General features: G+C 50.4%; 7 protein-coding genes across 7 annotated transcripts; 2 read left to right on the plus strand and 5 right to left on the minus strand.

The window, feature by feature from the left end:
• Positions 1-516: 516 nt before the first annotated feature.
• Aspvir_007999 (ATP-binding protein) lies at positions 517-3,683 on the plus strand (the record flags this gene model as incomplete). Its single annotated transcript, XM_043271175.1, has 3 exons — positions 517-1,507; positions 1,573-3,473; positions 3,525-3,683. 3 exons carry the CDS (start codon positions 517-519, stop codon positions 3,681-3,683), a joined length of 3,051 nt encoding a protein of 1,016 aa, XP_043127110.1.
• Positions 3,684-4,308: 625 nt separating this feature from the next.
• Positions 4,309-5,602, minus strand: Aspvir_008000 (malate dehydrogenase; the record flags this gene model as incomplete). Its single annotated transcript, XM_043271176.1, has 5 exons — positions 4,309-4,902; positions 4,956-5,050; positions 5,106-5,255; positions 5,335-5,452; positions 5,537-5,602. 5 exons carry the CDS (start codon positions 5,600-5,602, stop codon positions 4,309-4,311), a joined length of 1,023 nt encoding a protein of 340 aa, XP_043127111.1.
• Positions 5,603-6,572: 970 nt separating this feature from the next.
• On the minus strand, positions 6,573-7,574 carry Aspvir_008001 (golgi SNAP receptor complex member 2 family protein; the record flags this gene model as incomplete). Its single annotated transcript, XM_043271177.1, has 4 exons — positions 6,573-7,022; positions 7,101-7,282; positions 7,394-7,493; positions 7,572-7,574. 4 exons carry the CDS (start codon positions 7,572-7,574, stop codon positions 6,573-6,575), a joined length of 735 nt encoding a protein of 244 aa, XP_043127112.1.
• A 762-nt stretch (positions 7,575-8,336) lies between these two features.
• On the minus strand, positions 8,337-8,949 carry Aspvir_008002 (uncharacterized protein; the record flags this gene model as incomplete). Its single annotated transcript, XM_043271178.1, has 3 exons — positions 8,337-8,776; positions 8,813-8,842; positions 8,895-8,949. 3 exons carry the CDS (start codon positions 8,947-8,949, stop codon positions 8,337-8,339), a joined length of 525 nt encoding a protein of 174 aa, XP_043127113.1.
• A 903-nt stretch (positions 8,950-9,852) lies between these two features.
• On the minus strand, positions 9,853-11,515 carry Aspvir_008003 (putative pyruvate dehydrogenase complex, dihydrolipoamide acetyltransferase component; the record flags this gene model as incomplete). The annotated part of the gene is made up of 4 exons (XM_043271179.1): positions 9,853-10,920; positions 10,984-11,207; positions 11,285-11,334; positions 11,409-11,515. The coding sequence occupies 4 exons, from the start codon at positions 11,513-11,515 to the stop codon at positions 9,853-9,855; spliced, it is 1,449 nt and encodes a 482-aa protein (XP_043127114.1).
• Positions 11,516-11,958: 443 nt separating this feature from the next.
• On the plus strand, positions 11,959-18,249 carry Aspvir_008004 (Arf family guanine nucleotide exchange factor SEC7; the record flags this gene model as incomplete). The annotated part of the gene is made up of 6 exons (XM_043271180.1): positions 11,959-13,725; positions 13,777-13,961; positions 14,021-16,329; positions 16,387-16,753; positions 16,807-17,862; positions 17,919-18,249. The coding sequence occupies 6 exons, from the start codon at positions 11,959-11,961 to the stop codon at positions 18,247-18,249; spliced, it is 6,015 nt and encodes a 2,004-aa protein (XP_043127115.1).
• A 374-nt stretch (positions 18,250-18,623) lies between these two features.
• Aspvir_008005 (bifunctional precorrin-2 dehydrogenase/sirohydrochlorin ferrochelatase MET8) lies at positions 18,624-19,466 on the minus strand (the record flags this gene model as incomplete). The annotated part of the gene is made up of 3 exons (XM_043271181.1): positions 18,624-18,753; positions 18,805-19,286; positions 19,371-19,466. The coding sequence occupies 3 exons, from the start codon at positions 19,464-19,466 to the stop codon at positions 18,624-18,626; spliced, it is 708 nt and encodes a 235-aa protein (XP_043127116.1).
• Between the last annotated feature and the right edge of the window lie 23 nt (positions 19,467-19,489).

Below are 19,489 nucleotides of genomic sequence, written 5' to 3' on the forward strand. Positions count from 1 at the left end.
CTTTGACTGCTTTTTCAGATGATCGTCCAGTCATCTGCCGTCTGGACATTGTCTCTAGAGCTCTTTGTGTTGGCTGTATCTTCTCCTTTATTTAGTTTCTTTCATTCATCATCCAGCCCCAAGTCCGGTTCCGCCTTGTCTTAAAGCTGCTTTGTCACTTCCAACTCACACTTCATGACAGCTTCGTCTAGCTAGCCTATATCAACCCGTCCTGAAGCCATAAGGACCACTCATTCTCACCGCCACAAAGCTGAAAGCTCCTTTCTGTCCTGTCAGCCAATCTTTAAGAGCCCAAGGACGCAAGGCGCTCCGTGTTCTAAGGGCATTCGTCTTGATTTCCTGGCGAACAGCACGGATACATTCTTTTCTTCAAAGTATTTGTAGGTCACTATTCCCTTCTGGATCGCTTTCCTTCTTGATTTTTTACTCTCAGTTTGAAGCTCTTCCCTTTTCTCCTTCGGTCGTGCTGATCGTGCTACAAAGGCAGATAGCAACTGCTTTACGATTTAATCTATAATGTCAACTGACCCCAGTATTGTCCCTAGCTCCACAAGCTCCCCGTCATTGATCTCAGTCCCCGACACCCCGACCGATCCAAGCTCGGGCCCGTTCACCCACTCTGCCACGCCGCCCTCCGAAGCTCCACTGCGGAACCCGCCCCAAATTAAAGAGGCCCAAGCTAAGCAGTCCGCTACGATGGCCGATCCAAATGCCAACAGTAATGCTGGATTGGATACCAAGCATGAGGTAGAGCCTTCCATCGACAATAATGGAACCAAGACAGAGGCAAAGCCATCTGTATCTGTAACGGAAAATGCTACCGTCAAAATCGCATGCAAGAAACATTCAGGGAAAGAGTCCGACGCCGCCGGTCGAAAACGTGATTCCAAGAAAAAGAGCCATAAATCGATCTCAACGCCCGACGAGGATACGACCTCGGAGTCGACTTCGTCCTCTGGCAGCTACAGTGTCAGCGATTCTGGCTCCGAGGATGACGAGACGTCCTCCAGCTCATGTGAATCAGAGACATCTCGAAAGAACCGAAGAAACCGGTCAAAGAACAAAGCCAAGAAGGTCCTTAAGGGTAACCGGAAGAGGAAGTCTCGGTCCCACCAGCAAGTAGCTTCGGATACAGACTCTACCAGCGATGATAATGACGAAGATGACGACCCCCTGGATGAGAAAACGCTGAGGAGGCTTTTGACTAGACTCCAGGCGAAGAGATCGGCAAAGAAGCTTCGATCCAAGGGAGATTCCTCCGAGGATCAGCCGGAAGAAGATATTGAGGCCAATTCGGAAGAATTGGCTTTGCTACTGGCAAAAGAAATGGCGGCTCTGAGTCTCAAACTTGGCGACGGACGCAAACTAGGCGATGGACGCTGGGGCAGAGCTCGTGGGAAGAGACACGCGGCCGACGGCCTGACAGATGGTCAAAAGGGCAACGTGCAGAAGTCTAAGCACAAATTGAAAGCTGCTTCCAAAATGGCGTACAAGCGGGTTGATCAATGTGAGTGATCGTAACTCGCCCCCGTGTGTGAGAGCGACATGTGCTGACATTTTCTTCCCTCTTAGTGTGGGATAATACGATTCATAATTACAAGCTCACCGAGACTGTTGATGATATCGGTGCGAACGAGTGGGATCAGTATATTTTTACGGTTCGGCGCAAGTTTGACTGGGAGAACAAGTACTTGGAAACTGTCGTCGATATCAAGAGCAAACACTTGCGGGACGCACTGGCTAAGGTCATGGACGGTGTCAAGGGTGTGAGCTTGGTACAGGAAACTGCCGTTGTCGATCCAAACATGCTCTTCCTGTATCTCGAGGAGACCCGCGCATACATGAAGGAGCTGAAGCAGCAGGCCAAGAAAGAAACGAAGAAAAAGGCCAGGAAGCTGGCGGATCTCAAAGCAGCGCAACTCAAGGTTCTCATCAAGTATCTGGACACTGACTACGCCGAGACGAAAAAGACTCTGTATCCTTTGCTGGAAGCGAACATGATCACCTTCGATCTGCTGTGGGCACTATACAAGCCGAACACCATCGCCTACACATCGACTTACGGCAACCAGGACGAGCCACGTGCCTTCAAGATTGAATATGCCACCAAAGAATCCTCTTTCATGAAAGGTCAATGGTACAGCATTGAAGGTCGCTACTTGGAGTACGACGGCAAGTCGTTTGGCATGGGAACAATGGCCGCTGATGTAGAATTCTTCAAGGGCGTTCGCAAAATCACGAGCCTCGGTTGCTATCCACTCAAGTACCACAGGGAGGCTGAGGAGGTCAAGGCCAAGCTGATCGAGCGCGGCAAGAAATTTGTGGCGCTTGGGGGCATGAATTACCGCTTCCACAAGGGAATGGCCTTCTACAAGAAAAAGCGGACAGTCATCAAAGTCAACATCAATGGCCGAGTCATGATCGACCCCGCGATCCATCGTCGCATCAACCCCAACTATCCAATCAGTACTGTTCGTCCCAAGGACCCTGATATTCTAGATGCATCAGATGACGATGCGAGCGATGACGGATGCAAATGCGGGATGTCTGATTCGGATGTCGATCAGCAACAACACGACAGTCGAGATTCTGATAACCCCAAAATTGTATACAAGGTCGTGCAAGACAAAGACGGCAGACCTCGAGTCGTGGAAGTGGAGCTCGATGAGAATGGGAATGTGATTCAAAAAGAGAAGATGGACGAAGTGCAGGACCCCTCTGACCGTGAGTTCACTGAAGAGGAATTGCTCATTGCAAGTCCTGTCGTTCTGGGGTTTGCCTTTAGTGAGAAGTTGTGGCTGGAGTTCAGCATCTCTGGAATCAGCGACATCGACTGGAACGAGGACGCGTTTGACTCTCTTGTCCTTCCGGACAACCAAAAGTCGATCGTCAAGGCCCTTGTGGAGTCGCACACTTTCCGCGCCGCGGAGAACATCGACGATGTCATTCAGGGCAAGGGCAAAGGACTTGTCGCCGTGCTCCATGGACCACCCGGCACAGGCAAGACCCTGACTGCCGAAGGTATCGCGGAGTTGCTAAAACGGCCTCTGTACATGGTCAGTGCCGGAGAACTCGGAACCGACTCAAGGACTCTGGAAGCGGAACTCAACAAGATTTTGGACATCGCCCACTCATGGGGCGCAGTCCTTCTGCTGGATGAGGCCGATATTTTCCTTGAGAAACGCACAATCCAGGATATCCACCGCAACGCACTAGTGAGCATCTTCCTCCGGCTCCTTGAATACTTCCAAGGCATTCTCTTCTTGACCACCAACCGCGTGGAAACCTTTGACGACGCGTTCCAATCTCGTATCCATGTCGCACTGCGATACGGAGACCTTACCACCAAAGCAAAGAGAAGTGTCTGGAAAATGTTCCTGGAAAAGGTTCAGGCGAAAGAGGGCGTGCAGGCTGCAAAATTCACTGACAAGGACTTTGATGCGCTGGCACGCCACAATCTGAATGGACGCCAGGTAAGTAACCTTCTCCAAGCACCTATCGACCGTTGCTAACACTCTTTCCAGATTAAGAACTCTGTCCGCACGGCTCAAGCGCTTGCAGTTAACGAACAGACTCCGTTGTCGATGGAACACATCAAACGTGTCCTTGAAGTCGCTGAGACTTTCGACCATGACCTTCGCGGCGGGACAGGCTACATGGATGCCATGCGAAGCTATACGTAACACGACAATTCGCTTCGAATTCACTATGCTGATGAATTTCCTTCTCTACTTGCTTCTCTGCGATACTGTCGTTTAGGAATACCCTTGCTTTTGCTCCAGAGACAGTTGCTGATCATTTCGGTTTGATTTTATCTAGCTCAAGCGCCGTTTGATCATTCTCGCTTTTGTGTTTGTTTTTCTGCGATGCAGTTTATGATACGTCCAAAATCGGCGAATGATACGTAACACTTATTCGTCCAAGGGAGGAAATATGCCTGATACTGAGAAAAGCTAGCAAGACTGTTGAGGATGAATCCTTCTGAGGGCATTTGTCTTGCTCAGGGATACTATATGTCAAAAGGATACGAGCGAAGAACGAATTTAGGAACAAATTGAAACTTTCATTTATAGGACATACATGCCATCTGCTTTTCCCATTAAGTTCTCGCCAGTCATCAAATCCTCGTCAAGGGAAGAGAAATGCTTCAAACTCTGCAGCCGCATTCATCCGGTATCAAAGTCGATGCGGGGATGCAAAGCATATAGAAAAGGCGGGAATAATAGGCTAATGACAAAGTACACAAGTGACTGTTATACAGGGAAGAGCGTAGCTGCAGAATAATTCACACTTAATTGGGGAAGACATTTAAGGGTTCTGAGCGACGAAGTCACGTCCCTTCTGAATGTTCTTCTTGAGATCAGTGAGAGCAGCCTGGATGAGCTTCTCTTCGTAGGCATTGACCTTGCCAACCTCAAGGATCTTCTCAACACCGTTGGGGCCGAGCTCGACACGGGAGGCGAAGAAGTCAACGCCCTGGTCCTTGTAGAGGGGGCTCTCAACGAAGGTGGGCTCGATGACACCCTTCTCGCCCTGAGCGGCCTTCAGGAGGGACTCGGCGAAGCGAGCACCGGCCATGGCCATGGAGAGGGTAGCGGAACCAGCACCATCCTTGGCCTTGACGACCTCATCACCACCAAACTGGATACGGTTGACGAGCGCATCGCGGGTCTCGCCCTCAATATCGGGGTGGTTGGACTGAGAGAGCAGAGGAACGATGGTGACACCGGAGTGGCCACCAACAACGGGGACGGCCTCGTTGGCGGGGTCGGTCTTCTTGATCTGGGAGATGAAGCGGGAGGCACGGACGACATCGAGGGTGGTGACACCGAAGAGACGCTTGGGGTTGTAGACACCCTTGGACTTGAACACCTCAGCGACAATGGGGACGGTGGAGTTAACCTGGCCGTGACATTAGTGCTGCTGATCTGGATATGACTGCTCGGGATACGTACGGGGTTGGAGATGACCAGGATGTTGGCCTCGGGGGAAGCCTCAGCAGCAGCCTTGGCAAGGTCACGGACAATAGAGGCGTTGGTGTTGAAGAGGTCTGCCAATCGCTACGTCAGTAATTATGCTTGCATAGAAAAGGCGAATCAACATACCGTCACGGGTCATGCCGGGCTTGCGAGGAACACCGGCAGGGATGAGGACGATCTCAGAGCCCTTGAGAGCCTCGCGGAGGCCAGAGGGAGTAGGGTCGTAGCCACTGACGGTGCTGTTGGTGTTGATGTGGCTCAGATCAGCAGCAACACCTGTCAAAAAGATCGTCGAGTCAGTATACTGGAATATTGGAAGTTTGGCAATGCAAGTTTCGGATGTCCGGAGACATACCAGGGCCACCGCGGATATCATAGAGAGCAAGCTCAGAAACACGGGGGTTAAGCTTGAGCAGGAGAGAGAGAGGCTGGCCAATGCCACCAGCGGCACCGAGGACAGTGACCTTGGAGGCCTAAAGATGAAAAATGGACATGGTTAGCACATTGGCAAAGCTCCGAAGTACCGAGCCGAGAGATGGAAGACTGAGTATACATACCTGGCTGGCAGAGGCAGAGAAGGCCCGCTTCTGGAGGAGATTGAAGGACTGACGAGCGGCGAACATTTTGTCTATGATCCGAAGACAAAGATTGATCTATCCTTGAAAGAAAATGAATTGAGTAGAGAGAAGGATGGAGATGATCTGGATGTGGAAGAAAGGGAAGAAAGAAAAGGAAGGAGGAAGAGGTGACGGTTGCCGGTGAGAAGGATTTGGGGCGGCTAATTCGCTCCGTTTCCGATCATCTCCACAGTGTGTTGCGGAACTTCTTCGTGCGTCACATGGAGATTGAACTAAGTGCCTTAAATTTTCTGGGGAAACATCGTTGCTTTCTGTGATAGCTGTCTCTATACGATAAAAGCACCTGTGTGGCGGATATTGTTTTTGCTAACTTGTTGTTGCCCTGTCACTGACTAACATCAGCCTGATCGTCTGATTGCTTGGTCTGTTTGTTGTGTGGGCTATTTATCCGTTCTCTGGAGAACCTCAACAACTGACCAATGTTCTGGGACTGGGTTCCCTCAAGCAAGTCCTGTGAGATCAATTGCAGGTAAACATGTTTTATTGTGCATTCGAGCGTCTTACTGGATACCTCAGTCTTCCATCTGGTAGCACCGGGGAGAAAGGAATTACCTGTCTAAGGTCAGAAAGCCGAGACCAACACGTTGGAATGCGAACTGAAGATTGGCCCTGTCAACAGCGGCCTGGAGGAACTCAACTACATGCTCCCTTCCGCTCTTTCCGTCCGTTCATACCCTACTATCGATGTCTAGTGCAATCGCAGTTCTAGTGCGCATCCTCCGTATGGATGGCTGGAAACGCAAATCTCCTTTGGACGTCATTCTTGATGGTGAGCTGACTCCAGATGAAACTCAAGAACTTGAGAACAATAGCGCGCAACCCGACAAACATAAATCGGAAGCAAACAAGATCAAGGAAGACCGGAACGCCTGCGCTTTCAAACCCACCCGAAGCAAGAAAATGCATGACGCAGGAGGAACAGTCCCAAAGAAATGAGTATATAGACACATAAAATTTACCTCAAAAAGTGTACTACCAACCAGCAAAAGAGAAAGAAAACGAGAACACCCCCCCAAAATATCCACTTGTCCTGCTTTGCTCTTCGTTCTACCTTTCGAATCGTGTCACCACTCACCCCCAAGGTATTTGCAACACTGTATAGCCGGCGCTGCGTGCCTTTCAGCACCTCGCGCTGTTGCCCAAGGTCTGTCAGAACAGCGCGGCCTCGATCGAGAAATTCATCCAGTTGCGAGTTCGTGTTGGCAAAGAACGATTGCTCTCGAAGCGCGTGCGTCTCCCTGTTGTAATCCGCCGGTGAAGCTCCAAAGCTGAGTCCTGAGCGGGATGATGAAGCGTTTGCGAAAGGCGAAGATTGCGGGAGGGAAGATTGGGCGTACGGGTTCTCGGGAGTCGCAGCGTGATGTGGTCGTCGGCCAAGCAGCTCATTGCGATTTGTCACCGATTGCTATCCACCAGTGTACAACAGTTACCTATTGCCAGGACTCATGTACAAGGGGGATGGGCTTGACTAGGAAGGGCTTACAGCTTCTTCCCGCTCCTTTCGGAGTTGATCAAAATGTGTCCTGTAATCGGCAAGCTCAGCGCGAAAGTTCTTCACTCGTTCAAACGCCTTTTCTTGCTTCTCAGGTATCAGTTCCTTCTTGGACAAGGCGGAGTAGTCATCGATAGTCCGTGATAGCGACGCCAAGGAAGCCGCAATCTGGCCTAATTATTTGCGCATTAGCAAGCCAGGTAAAATAATAAAAGAAACCCTCAGCGGTGAACTTGTAGCCGTGTACCGAATCTGGCGTGGGAGCAAATGTCTTCGAGCCGTACCTTGTAAAGCTGCAGATGTCGTTGCGGGCGACTGAGAGAATGTGTCCAGATCGCGGCGGATAGCAGAAGACTGCTTGAGTGCTGAATTGAAAAGGGAGTTCTGTGATCAAGTAGGGAAGTCATATGTCAGTCATCAAATAATGCGCTTCGATCGATGGCCATGGTGGGATTCACACACCATATTTGCTTTTGCAGGAGCTATCGAAGAGAGTTGTTTGTTTGCGTATGGTTTCACGGGTAGAACAGGGTATGCTCCATATGATCGGGCAAAAGACGCAATGCTCTCCAGACGGATGTTCGAAATTAAAGTCAACAGGAGCCGTTAATCGGTGTCAGGAAGAAGTTATAGCTCAAGGTATCCGCCCAGCGTTGCCAATAATTGTGGAAGGCCGAGGCCACATGTTCTTGCGGCGGATGCGAATTTGACGTCGTTGACCGCCTCTGACACATGAGCTGTCACTACTTGAAAGGTGGCTAGTCACTATCTAGACCTTGCAACTATCAGTCAATTTCATTTTCGCATATATATGCGATGGGATTTCCGCAGTGGCTATATTACTATACCACTTTTATCCACCTTGTTGCTGAATGTGCCAAACATATCAGAAACAGCTAAAGGATATATGCTAGGTGTGACTTCAACTTGAGAGACGAGTGGGTTTAATATCTTCGAATAAGCTACAACATGACAAGAAAAGAATCGCCAACTCCATTTCCCCTAGAATTCATGTAAAACAGCTTGGTTCACCCAGTCATAACTCCATGTGTGGAAATGAACTCAAGAAGCACTGGGCCGCTGGTCATATCATATCCAGGACGCATCAAACCTAGTTAGGAGGGTACTTGTTTTGTAGCAGCCACCTAAATTCAATTGCATTAGCCCAAAATGTCCTCTGAGCTTTCCCCGTCGCAGGATGCCGGGGTTCAGAAAGAAGCTGGAAACTCACTTGCTGACAAAGTAATCGACCGTACTGAAGGCTCCAACGATCCCAGTCCATGTTCCAACAAGCTTCCACGAGAGCTTGCCTTCGGCATGCTTCCTGTATGCGCCATATCCGAGCGCAGCACCGACCAGCGCGTACAGCACGGCATTTCCGAGGAAGACAGGGTTGCGCTTGGCGACATGGCCGGCGCGTGTAGCCTTCGCTTTCGCCTTCTCCACCTTTGCCTGCTCTTTCCGCTCCTCTTTCTCCTGTGCCTCTCTTTCTAAACGATCAGCCTGGGTAGTGGTCTTCACGTCCTGGTTGAGGAAATCCGAGTCAACTGAAACCACATGCGGGGAGTCGACGTCAACTAGGGAGGCGGTGCTTTCCGCTGTTTCACTCAGATAGGTTCGTGGTGGGTTAGGGGCGCGACTGCGTTGTGGAGAGTCAGTCAATAGTCCTCGGGGACTTGGCCAATTTCAAAATAACAACTTACGCCTACGTCGGAGCCGGTCAGTCAGATCGCCTTTCGAGATATAGCATCCTCATGGGAAGCAGGAGAAACGTGGGTGGAACACATACCTCCTCTGGTGTTTGTTTAGGGCCTTTGGCCGCGGCTTCTGCGTAAGACATGTTTGTAGGATTTCTGTGGTACAAAGGGCTGGAGGTGACGGAGAAAAGATCTATTACCAGTCAGTGCTCCGTATTAAAGGTCGTAATGGTGAACAATTGGCGGCATATCGCGGAGCGGCTGCTCCAGGGTCGCCCACGTAATATGGTACAACATCACTTACAGGGAATAAGGTGATATTGAGAGATTCGGAGATCGAAGATAGTAAGTAATGGTGGGACACCGGAAAGTGAATTTGGGCAGGTGATGACTGCCTCTATTTATGCAGAATGCAAGGGCCCCTTGCACTTGGCTCACAAGTATGACATCACTCCCTCGGCGGGAGTGGGCACTGCGCACATGGTCCATAATAAACGCTGCCAAGGCATCATGAACCGGCCCATCACCTGTTTAGACAACCCCAATCCAATTTACCTTCGTCCTATGATGTTTAGCAAGTCGCACGGAAGTTCGAAGTAAAGTGGAAATCTGTCTTCGCGGTCGGCTTGGTCAGTCTGCGGTTGTCGCGTCAATGGTTTCCCTCTAGTGACAGCGAAGGCCTGCAGCAGTCCTGGTCGATCTGGTTATCGATGGTTGCGAGCGGTCAAACGCACCGTGAGCCGTCCTCAGATCATCCAAGAACGCAGCATCGCCAATCTGGACTAAAACCACACCTTAACGAGTTTTGGAATCGTCTTAGTCATTCTTGTTCTACACGATAGGAGTAGGCCAGTATGTGGGTTAAAAGGTTCTGAAGTAACAAAAGGAATCAATATTGAAATGCTGGAATCGTACTCAAGTGACCAGAAATGGTCGGAATGAACTATAGTAGGTATTTTCGGGTACATATTACATGAGACCATAAAAAAACCCCGATCTCAAATGTTACATTTGATATTTCGGAACTTCGATTGGTCGAACTTCATTCACAGAAGAAGCTCAAGGGGGTTCTCAACAATCTTCTTCAGTTCCTTGATCCATTCGGCACCAACAGCACCATCGACAACCTTGTGGTCGAAGCTGCCAGTCACGATAATCTGGTCATCCCACTCAACAGAGGTACCCTCCTCAGTCTCAACGGGAACAGCAACCTTGCGGGTGGTGCCGACGGCCAAAATACCAGCCTGAGGAGGGTTGATGACAGCGGTGAACCGCTCAATAGCAGGGTTCATGCCCATGTTGCTGATGGTAAAAGTGCCGCCCTGGTACTCCTCAGGCTTGAGCTTGTTCTCCCGAGCGCGCTTACCGAGGTCCTTGATCTGGTTAGAGATGTTGGAAAGGCCAAGACCCTGCACGTTCTTGACAACGGGAGTAATAAGACCATTAGGAGTGGCAACGGCAACACTAATATCAACAGTGTTGTGCTGGCGGATGACAACCTGGCCGTTCTCCTCGCGCCAGCTCGAGTTGACGGCAGGAACCTTCTGAAGAGCGGCGGCACAAGCCTTGACAAGGAAGTCGTTGACGGAGAGCTTGTATTTGCCCTCAGCAGATGCGTTGAGAGCCTGGCGGAGCTTCAGGAGCTTCGTAACGGACAGAGTAGTCGAAACGAAGAAGTGAGGGTTCTCTCTCATCGACTGCTGCAGGCGGGTAGCAATGGTCTTGCGCATAGATGTGAGAGGGATGTCTTCATATGTAGGCGCGGCAGAAACGCTAGGCTTGTACTTCTCCACATCTTCCTTGGTGATCTGACCACCACGTCCAGTACCCTTGAGAGCCTTGATTGGAACACCCTTCTCCAGGGCCAATGCCTTGGCAGCAGGGCTGATGTTGGGCTCACGGTCAAGACTAGGCTGGAGCTTCTCAGTAGATGTCTCAGGCTCCTGAGCGGCGGGCGCAGGCTCGGGTGTCGAGGGGGCTGGTGCAGCCTCAGCCTTGGGCTCCTCCTTGCTCTCCTTGGCGGGAGCAGCTCCCTTATCACCACCGGCGTCTTCCAGAGTAAAGCTCTCAAAGGGGGCGACATCTGTTCCCTCCTCCACAAGAACGGCAATAGGCTGGTTTTGCGCATTAGCGATGGGGCTCAGTGGACCACGGAAAAATTTTCAGTCAATACATACAGCGCCGACAGCCACATCCTTCTCACCAGTCTCCTTCAGAACCTTGGCTAAGACACCCTCCTCTTGGAATTCAAAGTCCATCTGCGCCTTATCGGTCTCGATTTCCACGAGGACATCACCCGGCGACAGGGAGTCACCGGCCTTCTTCTGCCAAGCTCCAATGTTTCCTGCGGACATTGTGGGCGAGAGGGCAGGCATGCTGATAATGGTGTGAGGGGGAAAGGCTGTAGAGGCGCATAGTTAGGATCAAGTCTTCAATACGCAAACGTGATGGAGACTAGGAAAAGAAGAGACGACATACACTTCGAGGCATAGAAACGGGATAGGGCGGATAAGGCGGGCAATTGAGGTCTATGGATCAGGAAAATTTTATTAGTATCATTCTCAATACAGATTGATCATGAAATGTTCAAGGTGAACCATACTGGACAGCGTCCTTGAATCTGTGAATAACCTGAGGCCGCCTCACGCAGAGGCCGCCTTTTGACAACATGGCGCTGGGAATGCGCATTCGGACAGCAGAGGCAACCATGGTGCCAAATGCTGTAGCTATGATACAATTAAAAGGCCGCGGCACAAAAGAGAAGAGAAGATAAGATGGAGATGGTGCCGGAGGATGAGTCTGGCAAGTGGTAGGGCCTGTATCAGAGAGTTGGGGATGCAGCTCCTGGAACTTTTCTGTTGAGCGTCCGGTGAGCAATCGGAATAGTTCTCGCCGGATTTCTCCAGGGCGGGCGGCCGTCCCCGAGTTACGTAAGCCCAGTGCCGCATCTCTGGCACGCGCCGGTCACCGTATATTTGTCCGCCTGCGGGAGAAAGACACGCAGCCGCATCAGCTCCAGGACCCATGCAATAGCGCGATACTCCGGCACACGGTTTCTATCTCCTTTCGTCATTTTTTCCTTAATCCGATTCTACGTTCCATGTGTATTTGTTGTTTCAGTTATTGAATGCTCCGCTCGGAGTTTCGCATAAATGGCGGATGTTGAGAATGGCTCTTCGCAGGAGCCAAATCGGACATCTGTGGTACTGCCGCAGGGAGACAACAAAGAGAACACTGTCGATACCTCAACATCTGCTGAGACTGAAGATGTTGTCGAGGAAGACACCAAGCCTTCTCTTCCTCTCGAATCACAAAGGCAGAAAATTGATATAGAGGAAGTTACAGACTCCAATTCACCACAGATCAAAGTAGACTCCACCGAAGTAACAGAGACCGCGGACAAACCTCCGAGTCCTCCGAACGACGCCGATGATGTTGAAGGTCCCGAGAAGCACGGCTCCCCTCAACCGGAATCAAAAGCAGACGACGTCGCTAGTTTGGGAAACGATCAGGCGGAGACTGCTCCAGGAGACTCTGTGGGCGACAAGCAGGATGGCGACCCTATACCCCAGTTTGAGCTTACACCAGATACCCGACTGCGCTCGGACTCGAGATCAACGACTGCTACGTATGCCACTCAGCGCTCCGTGACTGTCAGCTCTGCGGTGTTCATAGTCAACGCTCTCGAGACAATTGGGGCGTCCAAGGATGCCAAGAAGAGCAAAGTACTTGATGATGCCGTAAAGAGCGCGTTGGCGAACGTTAAGCAATCAGACCGTCAGCCGATCGACCCGGAGCTTATATTTCGCCCTCTTCAGCTTGCGACAAAGAGCTTCAGCATCCCGTTGCAAGTCACAGCGCTCGACTGTATCGGGAAACTCATAACTTACTCTTACTTTGCCTTTCCATCATCTCAGGATCACAAGGGCTCGGAAACCGAGGCCACGCCAGAACAGTCTCCTCTCATAGAACGGGCAATCGATGCCATCTGTGACTGCTTCGAGAACGAAGCCACTCCCATTGAGATACAGCAACAAATTATCAAGTCACTTCTTGCGGCAGTCCTGAACGATAAGATTGTGGTACACGGAGCTGGTCTCCTAAAGGCTGTCCGCCAGATATATAACATCTTCATCTACTCCAAGTCTAACCAAAACCAACAGATTGCCCAAGGGTCATTGACACAGATGGTCAGCACAGTGTTCGACAGGGTTCGTGTGAGACTTGAGCTGAAAGAATTACATTTGCGTGAAGGGGAAAAGGGACAGGAGAATACACCTGACGCTGCGACAGCTGAAACGGTTGAGGTGCCCCTGTCAACCGATCAGGATCAGGCATCCGATGCAGCCTCTGTTGTAGCACCCGATCAACCCGTCGCGAAGGAGCCTGGGGAAAAGCTTACTCTGCAAAGTTTCGAGTCAGGCAAAGATGTCACGTCGGTCGCTGATAACGCGCCCACAATGGTTACCCGCGCCAAGCTTGGCCAAAAAAGGACGCAGTCATTGTCAAGCACATCCGGGGAAGACAGGGAAGACGGCGACGGAGCTACCGACGATGATGAGGACGAGATCTACATCAAAGACGCTTTCCTAGTATTTCGAGCTCTATGCAAACTGAGCCATAAAATCCTCAGCCACGAACAGCAGCAAGATCTCAAATCTCAGAATATGAGATCCAAGTTGTTGTCCTTGCACCTCGTTCATTACCTCATCAACAATAATGTCGCGGTCTTCACCTCCCCGCTCCTAACCATCAGGAATAGCTCCAACAGCTCCGATGCTATGACGCTTCTGCAAGCTGTTCGGCCCCATTTGTGCCTCAGTCTGAGTCGAAACGGGTCGAGCTCAGTGCCCAGGGTTTTCGAGGTTTGCTGCGAAATCTTCTGGCTCATGTTGAAGCATATGAGAGTGATGATGAAGGTTTGTTCATATGCTTATCCTCTTTGTCTGACTGGTTCTAATTCCTCACAGAAAGAGCTTGAGGTCTTCTTGAAAGAGATTTACCTGGCTATTCTCGAAAAACGGAACTCGCCTGCTTTTCAGAAGCAGTACTTTATGGAGCTCGTGGAGCGACTGGCCGATGATCCTCGTGCATTGGTGGAGATATATCTGAATTATGACTGTGATCGCACAGCGCTGGAGAATATCTTTCAAAAGTACGTTTGTATCACCTCATGTTTCAATCTCTTTGGGCCAGTATTGATTGTTTTTGCAGCATCATTGAACAAGTTTCACGATACTCGAGCGTACCTGTCGCAGTTTCCGCAGTCCAACAGCAGCACTATCAAGAACACCATGTCAAGGTATCAAAAGTGGGCGCAGATTGGCATCAAAGCGGGACTCTACCTCCGACACTCACGACAGCGCACATAGCCAGTATTCAGCAGCCAACTTCCCAAAACGTGCCGTCTGAGTATATTCTGAAGAACCAGGCGCTGGAATGTTTAGTGGAAATTCTACAGTCACTTGATAACTGGGCCTCTCAGCGAATTGATGACCCAGCCACTGGGGTTACAAATCTGTTGTCCCAGAAATCCATCGATAATTCCAGAGAGTCGATAGACACCAACGCTGCGACCTTTTTATCCTCTCCAAGGGTCGAGGGTACCGATGGCAGTACTGGTCGGTCGACACCCGTGGCAGAGGACGATCCAAGCCAGATCGAGAAGGTCAAGCAGAGGAAAACTGCGCTGATGAATGCAATTCAGCAATTCAACTTCAAGGCCAAGCGGGGGATCAAGCTTTTCATACAAGAGGGCTTTATACGTTCGAACTCGCCCGAAGACATTGCAAGTTTCCTGTTTCGCAATGAGCGATTGGATAAGGCCATGATAGGGGAATATCTTGGTGAAGGTGATGCCGAGAACATTGCCATTATGCATGCATTTGTGGACCAAATGGACTTCTCTAAGCGACGTTTTGTGGATGCACTTCGTCAATTCCTGCAACACTTTCGATTGCCTGGGGAGGCCCAGAAGATTGATCGTTTCATGCTCAAGTTTGCCGAGCGCTACGTGACTCAGAACCCGAATGCTTTCGCCAATGCAGACACTGCGTACGTGTTGGCTTACTCGGTCATTATGCTCAATACAGATCAGCATAGCGCTAAGATCAAGGGTCGCCGCATGACTAAAGAGGACTTCATCAAGAACAATCGGGGCATCAACGATAACCAAGACTTGCCCGATGAGTATCTGGGGTCCATATTTGATGAGATCGCGAACAATGAGATTGTGCTCGACACTGAACGAGAGCACGCTGCAAATCTGGGCATTCCCACGTCCACCACAGGCGGCTTAGCTTCTAGGGCAGGACAGGTCTTCGCAACGGTAGGAAGGGACATCCAAGGCGAAAAGTATGCCCAAGCATCTGAAGAAATGGCCAATAAGACGGAGCAGCTCTATCGAAGTTTGATTAGGGCGCAGCGGAAGACGGCCGTTAGAGAGGCCCTCTCACGCTTCATCCCCGCGACTTCGGTACGGCATGTTGGATCTATGTTCAACGTGACTTGGATGTCTTTCCTTTCCGGGGTGTCTGCTCCCATGCAAGACACACAGAATATTGAAACCATTAAGCTCTGCATGGAAGGAATGAAACTGGCGATACGTATCAGTTGCGCTTTTGATCTGGAGACTCCCCGGGTCGCATTCGTAACGGGACTTGCCAAATTCACAAATCTGGGCAATGTCAGGGAGATGGTACCAAAGAATGTTGAGGCTTTGAAGGCGCTGCTCGACGTGGCGCTTACCGAAGGGAACAACCTGAAAAGTTCCTGGAGAGAAGTCCTCACCTGTGTCAGCCAGCTCGACCGGCTTCAACTCCTCACTGATGGCGTTGATGAAGGTTCATTGCCCGATCCATCACGCGCCCGTATTGTACCACAAACTCCATCTGATGGATCCCGCAGATCTATGCAGGCATCAAGACGTCCTCCCCGTCCGCGGTCAGTAAACGGACCTACAGCTTTCCGTTCTGAGGTTGCTATGGAAAGTCGATCCGCAGAAATGATACGCGGAGTGGATCGCATCTTCACAAATACCGCAAATCTCACTCATGAGGCTATCATTGACTTTGTTCGCGCTTTAAGCGAAGTGAGTTGGCAGGAGATTCAATCTTCGGGTCAGACAGAGTCCCCTCGAACATACAGCTTGCAGAAGCTCGTTGAAATCAGCTATTACAACATGACCAGGGTCAGGATAGAGTGGTCGAAGATCTGGGAAGTTCTTGGACAACACTTCAATCAGGTTGGATGCCACACTAACACTACCGTGGTGTTCTTTGCACTGGATTCCCTTCGGCAGCTTTCGATGCGTTTTCTGGAGATCGAAGAGCTTCCTGGTTTCAAATTCCAAAAGGACTTTCTCAAGCCGTTTGAGCATGTGATGGCCAATAGTAATGCTGTTACTGTGAAGGATATGATCCTTCGATGCCTGATACAGATGATCCAAGCACGTGGAGATAATATCCGCTCAGGCTGGAAAACAATGTTCGGCGTCTTCACAGTCGCTGCCCGAGAGCCATACGGTGAGCGAGTCTCTTATCGCGTAAAATTTAATTGATGGGGATGCTAATATCTAGAAGAGGGCATTGTCAACATGGCGCTCGAACATGTCACTCAAATCTACAACACGCGGTTCGGTGTGGTCATTACACAGGGAGCTTTCCCTGACCTAATCGTTTGCCTCACGGAGTTTTCCAAGAACATGAGATTCCAGAAGAAGTCTTTGCAAGCGATCGAGACCTTGAAGTCCACTGTCACGAAGATGCTCAGGACACCGGAGTGTCCTCTATCACACCGTGGAACTACATCGGAAGGCGGTCAGGACGATGGAACGAACCTGGCCAAACAATTATCACGGCAGTCTCAAGAAGAGCAATTCTGGTATCCTATCTTGATTGCCTTCCAGGATGTATTAATGACAGGTGATGACCTTGAGGTGCGATCAAGGTAAGTTCCAAGTTCTGACTTTGCTCCGGGAACGTCGCTGATCAGGAAACCAGAGCATTGACTTATCTTTTCGACACACTGATCCGCTATGGAGGCGACTTCCCTCAAGAATTTTGGGATGTCTTGTGGAGACAGCTTCTCTATCCTATCTTCGTCGTCCTTCACTCCAAATCGGAGATGTCCAAGGTGCCAAACCATGAAGAACTCTCCGTGTGGCTGTCAACAACAATGATACAAGCCTTGAGGAATATGATTACACTTTTCACGCATTATTTCGATGCGCTGGAATATATGTTGAGTCGTATACTCGAGCTTCTTACACTATGCATCTGCCAAGAAAACGACACAATTGCGCGGATCGGTAGCAATTGCTTGCAACAACTGATTCTGCAAAATGTTGCGAAGTTCAAGCAGGAACACTGGACCAAGGTTGTAGGTGCTTTCGTGGAGCTTTTCAGCAGGACCACGGCCTACGAGTTATTCACAGCCGCCGCCTCGATATCTTCGAAGCCAGCTTCGATCAAGAACGGGAACGGCGAGGCATCCAACGAGGATGACTTGCACAAGCCGGAGCAAGAGACAGCCGAGTCAACGCCTCTCCGGGAAACTCCATCGGACGCCCCAAGGGTGAATGGGTCGCAGCCTGTGACTTCTGAGCACGAGGAGGGCGACATGCCTGCCGCGTCGAACCCCGAGTTGGAAGATTACCGCCCGCAGGCCGAAACCCAACAACAACCCGCTGCCGTGACCGTTGCGCGGCGCCGGTTCTTCAATCGTATCATAACAAACTGTGTGCTTCAGCTACTTATGATTGAGACTGTCCACGAACTGTTTTCGAACGACAAAGTCTATGCTGAGATCCCAAGCCACGAACTTCTCCGTTTAATGGGGCTGCTCAAGAAAAGCTATCAGTTCGCGAAAAAGTTCAACGAGGACAAAGAGCTCCGGATGCAGCTCTGGCGCCAAGGCTTTATGAAGCAACCGCCCAACCTGCTTAAACAGGAAAGTGGCAGTGCTGCTACATATGTTCACATCCTTTTCCGCATGTACCACGATGAGCGAGAAGAACGAAAGAGCAGCCGCGGGGAAACAGAGGCTGCGCTTATTCCGTAAGTATAACGGGCTTCCTCGTTACCAACCACAGCTAACAAATAACCTTGTCCAGTCTCTGCGCCGATATTATCCGAAGCTTCGGCCGACTCGATGAAGATTCTCAGCACCGAAACATAGTGGCCTGGCGCCCTGTGGTTGTAGATGTCATCGAGAGCTACACCAACTTCCCGTCTGAAGGTTTCGATAAACATGTCGAGACTTTCTACCCATTAGCGGTGGATCTATTGGGCCGCGACCTTAACCCGGAAATCCGCCTCGCTCTTCAGTCCCTGCTTCGAAGAATCGGAGAAGCAAGGCTGGGTATCGCTGCTGTGCAGACACCCATCAGCCCCAGGAGCTCTATCTCGCAGCACCACTCCCGCAGGTATAGTCGGGATCATTAGTGTCTGGGGTCGGAGTTCTGATGAAACGGGGTTTGTTGGACTTTGACTTTTGTTTCTTTTGGATATCCTGCCTACTCTATACGAGGCCTTTTACTTCCGTCGCCCACTCTGGAGGAGTGTTGAATGTAGACTTAACAAATATATTGCATTGTCATTCTCAGACTTACAAATCATAAGAATACAGACCGTCTACCTATTCTATCAATACCAAATTACCGAACTTGGGCTCGGCGAAGCAGACTTGTCAGTCTGATACTATGCAGCCGTAAAGCGGCATCAAGCCCGATACATCAATTGCATCACTCTTGGCAAGCAGATATTGGCGGCACAGTCGAGGCTGCCCCGGTTGAACTAGCAAATTGCGCATGTATCAACTAGCTGGAATGGACTTCATTATAAGACGGAATCTTGCCAGATTCGAAGTTAGTAAGAAGACTATCCATGTCCTGTTCGCTCATTTTAACGAGCTCTTCGAGACTCCATGACTCGCAGACCCCGGACATCCTCCAATAAGTCAGCAGGAAGCTTAATCCGAAAGATAAGGATCAACAGTACCACTTCATTCTCTTAGGCCCCTCCTCTGGCCTGGCAGCGACCTCGCGTAGTTTCTTGCGTAGTTTGCCCACATTTTCTATGGCTGCACCCATGTTGTCGGGCAATGATGCTGCAATCTTTTTCCGAATGATACTTGCAAGTTTAGGTCCATTTCCATTCGTGCTCACCATCACTTGCAGTGGTCCATCACGGTACATGCTGCCAAAGTAGAAGTCGCACTCTGCAGGCACATCGGCTATGTTGGCAGGTATTCGCTTCTCCTTACACAGTTTCCAGACGCGAGACGAGGCGTCAGGGTCATCAATGGCGCAAAGGACCATATCTGCTCCTTCTAGATCTTCCGGCTCAAATGCGCGATCGACATGCGTGACCTGGCCCTCGGATACACGGAAAGCGACTTCGTCATTAAGACCTGAGCGAGGACAGACGATTGTTACTTTGGCGTCGGCGTTCAGGGCGTGGAGAATGCGCCCTGCAGCTACCTGTTAAATGACCCCGTTAGTGCTGTTGTGATATATATATATCTCTCTCCGTTTTTCTGCGGCGGGACATGCATAAGACTATACCTCACCACCACCGACCACTAGGACATGTTTATCTTTGACTTGCCAAGCGACTATCATGGAGCCCCCTCTCTGGACTGGAGGGTACTTGTGCGACATTTTAGCATAGGATAGATATTTCG

This window comes from Aspergillus viridinutans (genome assembly GCF_018404265.1).
Source record: "Aspergillus viridinutans IFM 47045 DNA, scaffold_6, whole genome shotgun sequence".
NCBI lineage: Eukaryota > Fungi > Ascomycota > Eurotiomycetes > Eurotiales > Aspergillaceae > Aspergillus > Aspergillus viridinutans.